We start from the raw sequence: 5302 nt of genomic DNA, 5'->3' as shown, positions 1-5302 counted from the left end.
CCCCCATATCACTTGTACTACATATAGAAACGAAGTTCTCTTAAATTTAATATCGGCAGTGTTGACTCATTTGAGAGGAATCTAGAACAAGCCCAGAATGAGTTAGGAGTGACTCCAGCTAACCACATCCCTGTAGTTTATGTAGCCGAAGCTAATCTACTGTAAGTTATAAAAGCAATTTATTAATAACATTGTCAATATTTTTTCTCCATTTTCAGTAAAGAGGTCATAAAGTTGATTCCCTCTATGCTTGTTCTTGGGGCAATCTTCTACTTCAGTCGTAGGTTGACTTCTGGTAGTGGAGGTGGGCGTGGTGTAAGTTAACCACACCCTTTTTATTATTATCATCATTATTATTATTAATTAGGGTATATTTGGTGTGGGACAATCAACAGCTAAGTTCATTAACAAAGAAACTAACATTAAGACCAAATTTGGGTCAGTCACTCAATTTTTAATTTAAAAATTTATTTGACTTGCATGTACATGTAGCTGTAAGATTTTTGTTTTATTTTATTTTTCAATTAATTTTCTCCTAATGCTTTCACTGTAGTGATGTGGCCGGTTGTGAAGAAGCCAAAGTTGAAATAATGGAGTTCGTCAACTTCTTGAAAAATCCTAAACAGTATCTTGATCTCGGAGCTAAAATACCAAAAGTATATTCACACCAACCTATTCCTATACAGATGTACCTTTAGTACCATTATATATACTATACATGTACATTGTACATGTATTGTGTGTGTACATGTACATGTAATTGTTATTTTCCTTTACTGTCACAGGGTGCTATTCTCAGTGGTCCTCCTGGTACTGGTAAGACGCTGCTAGCTAAAGCAACAGCTGGTGAGGCCGGAGTACCTTTCCTCAGTATATCAGGGTCTGAGTTCCTGGAGATGTTCGTTGGAGTTGGGCCTGCCAGAGTAAGCAGCAGCTGTTTAATAATAATAATGATGATCAGGACTCCACTTTATGATAGCACATTAGTATTTTACGTAGCAATAGTACATCAATATGTATCAGAAAATATAATAAAAATAATAATTAATAAAAATTGTGGGTGATTCTGGAGCCATTTTTGAAAAAAAGCATGGGCTATATAGTACAGGGTATTTTTTGAAATTGGCTGATCTTTTAAAATGTCCATAACTCAAGGATTTAATAAATTCTGTTTAGGTAAGAGATCTCTTCTCTCAAGCGAGGAAGAACGCTCCCTGTATCATCTTCATTGATGAGATTGATGCCGTGGGTAGGGCTAGAGGGAGGAAGGGAAGTTTTGGTGGACACGATGAAAGAGAAAACACACTCAACCAGCTGCTAGTAGAGATGGACGGTAAGGACATTAATGTAGATAAGTATATTCATCATAATACCGTAAGTGTAGAAATTTTCGAGGTAATAAATTTTCGTGGTTTTGTGTTAGTTGTATAAATTTCACGTGGATAAAATTTCGCAGATAATCATATAGAAGGGGTGGTCAGTGAAGTCACGTGATGTGACTTTACTGACTCTCCTCATTTTCTACTTTACTTCTCTGGATCTTTAGCAACACCAGCTGCATGTGACTTCTCCTCAGGTTTGTCTTCTTCACTATCTTGTCCTTACTTTTATTCACACGCCTGAAGAACTTGTACAGTGCCATTGTTATTAACAACTATAATTGGACGTTTGGGCGTTCTGTTCATAAAGGGTTAAAATATTAATTTTCACGGTTAGCTAGTACCCGCGAAAACAGCGAAAATTAATACACCTCGAAAATTTCTACACTTACGGTAACATGTGTATATATGTATACCTATACTTTAGGTTTCAATACGACTACCAATGTTGTTGTTTTGGCTGGTACTAACAGACCTGATGTCCTTGATCCTGCACTAATGAGGCCGGGTCGCTTTGACAGACAAATATACTTACCGCCACCTGACATCAAGGGAAGGTATGGCACCTACACATGTACCAGCTATTACATTTTCTGATACATATTGATGTCCTTATGCTGTGTAGAAAGTTTGAGGCGATTCCGAGAAGAAATTTTCAAGTTATGGCCATTTTAAGAAATGGGCCAATTTCTGAAAAATCCCCTGTACTATAGCCCATGGTTTTTCCCAAAAAATGGCTCCGAAATTACCCCCAATTTTTATTAGATTTTCTGATACATATTGATATCTTTATGCTGTGTAGAAAGTTTGAGGCGATTCCGACAAGAAAATTTTAAGTTATGGCCATTTTTAAAAACGAGCCAATTTCTGAAAAATCCCCTGTACTATAGCCCATGGTTTTTTCCGAAAAATGGCTCCGAAATCACCCCCAATTTTTATTACATTTTCTGATACATATTGATGTACTTATGCTGTGTAGAAAGTTTGAGCCAATTCCAACAAGAAAATTTTAAGTTATGGCCATTTTTGAAATTGGCCAATATTCAAAAAATGGTTTTATCATTTTGTGCTAACACATCATTATGCCCTTTCTCCTATAGAGCTTCAATATTTCGTGTGCACCTCAAACCGATCAAAACAAGTCTAAACATTGATGATCTAGCAAGGAAGCTTGCCGCCCGTACTCCAGGATTCACTGGCGCTGATGTTGCTAACGTCTGCAATGAAGCAGCTCTCATAGCTGCTCGGTATTTAGCCACTGACGTCCTTATGACTCACTTTGAACAAGCCATTGAGCGAGTGATAGGAGGACTGGAGAAGAAGACTCTAGTCATACAACCAGAGGAAAAGAAAGTCATTGCTTACCACGAGGCTGGACACGCAGTGGTGGGTTGGTTCATGAGATATGCTGACCCACTAATGAAAGTAAAGAGAGACAGAATATATAATTCACAATTAATGTACATATATATGTATATGTAGGTTTCTATAATTCCAAGAGGTAAGGGATTGGGTTATGCTCAATATCTACCAAGAGAACAACACATCTACACTACTGAAGAGGTTCTTATATACACACATACATGTACATGTACAGTTACGTATTAGTTAAAGCACTGTTGAGAGTAGGTTATGGAAATTATTGCACGAGGGGCGGTCGAGAGGAAAATGTAGCACGAGGTGCAGCCGAGTGCTACATTTTCATCGAGACCGTCCCAAGTGCAATAATTTCTGTAATCTACGAATCAACAGTGCTTTGATTGGTTTGTAGTGGTGCGTGGGTGGATCAAATGAAATTTCAAAAGTCGCGCAGGTGGCCAGCGCCATACTACAAATGTACATGTACATGTACATTGTCTCTATATCATAATCAGAATATACATGTACTTATGTGTGTCTGAGATAAAAGTTTAAATATTATATAGAAGATATAGTATATACATGTAGTATGTACAATGTATGTAGTTTAGTAAACCCTCCCATCTGAGAGAGCTTGCTCATGAGAACGGAAGGAGCGACAGGGATGATGGTAAGAGGAGCGTGCACCTCTGAGACACATAATAGAGCTCCTAAGAAGAGAGAATGAAATACGGCAACGAATCCAGTTAAGTATGGTAGAGTAGGATTTGGAGTAACGGATAGAGAGTTACATGTACATGTACATGTACATGTACATGTACATGTACATGTACATGTACATGTACATGTACATTATGTTCATGGTCATTTCTGCAATATACATGTGTACATGATATACTGTCCTTAGCTCTATATAGCTTTCATTGTCTACCTCTTTCTCTCTCTCTCTCTCTTTCTCTCTCTCTCCCTCTCCAGCTGTTTGATAGAATGTGCATGATTTTAGGTGGCAGAGCCAGCGAGCAAGTGTTTTTTGGTAGAATAACAACAGGTAAACAAGAAACAAGCAAAACAAACAAATTATTATTATTATTATTATTATTATTATTATTATTATTATTATCATCATTTAGGAGCTCATGATGACCTTAAAAAGGTGACAGGAATGGCTTATTCACAAGTAAACTATTAACTGTGCTATCTTATCACAATACCATTGTGTCTTGTAGTGATACACTAGTCTCCACCCCTGGGTGGTGGGACTAGTGATACACATGTACATGTACTTTAGTGTTTTGTGTTCTAATTCTAATTGGCTCCATCATATAGCACATGTTACTGGGAGGCAGCTGCACGTACCTGGTATAATGTTACAAACTGATGTAGCCCTCAATAGATGTACATGTATATGGTATTTAATACTTTTAGTCTTTACAATTATTATTGCACATTTACTTATTATTTGCTACATCCTACAGTGTATTTTACTGGGATATAGCTCCATGTGCATGTAGCAGCAAACCTTTTACCTCTTGATAGGTGTACTTGTATCTACATGTATATGGTATCCAAAGTTGTAGAACCTATTATTCTAATTAATTGCTATTAGCTCCATCCTGGTACATAATTCAATTACTCCACAGCAGTTGTGAGTAACCACTGAATCCAATCCTTTAGCAATGATGTAGGGTATCCATAGTTCTGCATCTTTAATGTGTTTTGGCTGGATCGAAGCCTAACCACTTTAACCACTTTACTGGGTCAACTCCACGTTCATGTAACAGTATCAAGTTTCAAACCTCTTAGCTCTTGATAGATGTATATGGCATCCAAAATTTTAGAGCCTATTATTTTTAATTGGTTGCTATTAGTTTCAAGCGTGCTGCATATTTCACCAATTATACTATAATTGCTTTGCTTTTAGCAATTACTTTTATGGCTCTGGCTACACTATGCATCCATGGTATCCCCACCTCAAACAAGTGATAAGTGGTCTCGGGCTATGCTCTTGACCAGTTATCTCACAGGACTTGTGTACACATGATCACCTTGGTTTCTACACTTATTTTTTAATTTTATATATATTTTTAGATTGCCAAATATGGTATGAATGATGAGGTCGGTCAGGTTTCTTTTGACCTCCCCGGTGAAGGCGACCAAATGTTTGAGAAACCTTACAGCGAAGCAACAGCTCAACTGATAGACGATCAAGCAAGAGACCTCATTTCAAGAGCCTACCAATCAACGATACAGCTGCTAGAGGAGAAGAGAGAGTCTGTCGTCAAAGTGGCCGAGAGATTATTACAGCAAGAGGTTCTTCAACGTGAAGATATGATAGAACTTTTAGGCCCAAGGCCTTTCCCAGAGAAATCAACTTACGAAGAGTTTGTTGAAGGTACTGGGTCTCTTGATGAAGACACTAGTCTACCAAAAGGTTTGGAAGGAATGAAAGATGGAGGAGGAGGAGGTGGAACTACTGTTTCACCAGATGCAGTATCATGATGATATAGATATAACTGTTCCATAAGTAAACTTAATTTATTATCACGCTAAGTGTCTCAATTATT

The 5302-nt window shown here is 37.5% G+C and overlaps 1 protein-coding gene across 1 annotated transcript; it reads left to right on the top strand.

Moving 5' to 3' along the window:
- Window positions 1-12: 12 nt before the first annotated feature.
- LOC100637357 (AFG3-like protein 2) lies at window positions 13-5302 on the top strand. The gene is made up of 12 exons (XM_011409407.2): window positions 13-161; window positions 219-315; window positions 368-438; window positions 554-656; window positions 786-923; window positions 1177-1333; window positions 1807-1936; window positions 2480-2804; window positions 2862-2942; window positions 3714-3786; window positions 3869-3915; window positions 4827-5302. The coding sequence occupies exons 2-12, from the start codon at window positions 247-249 to the stop codon at window positions 5235-5237; spliced, it is 1605 nt and encodes a 534-aa protein (XP_011407709.1). The 5' UTR covers window positions 13-161; window positions 219-246; the 3' UTR covers window positions 5238-5302.

Source organism: Amphimedon queenslandica, unplaced genomic scaffold (genome assembly GCF_000090795.2).
Source record: "Amphimedon queenslandica unplaced genomic scaffold, v1.1 AMPQUscaffold_12178, whole genome shotgun sequence".
Lineage (NCBI taxonomy): Eukaryota > Metazoa > Porifera > Demospongiae > Haplosclerida > Niphatidae > Amphimedon > Amphimedon queenslandica.
This window is presented reverse-complemented; position numbering and strand designations above follow the sequence as displayed.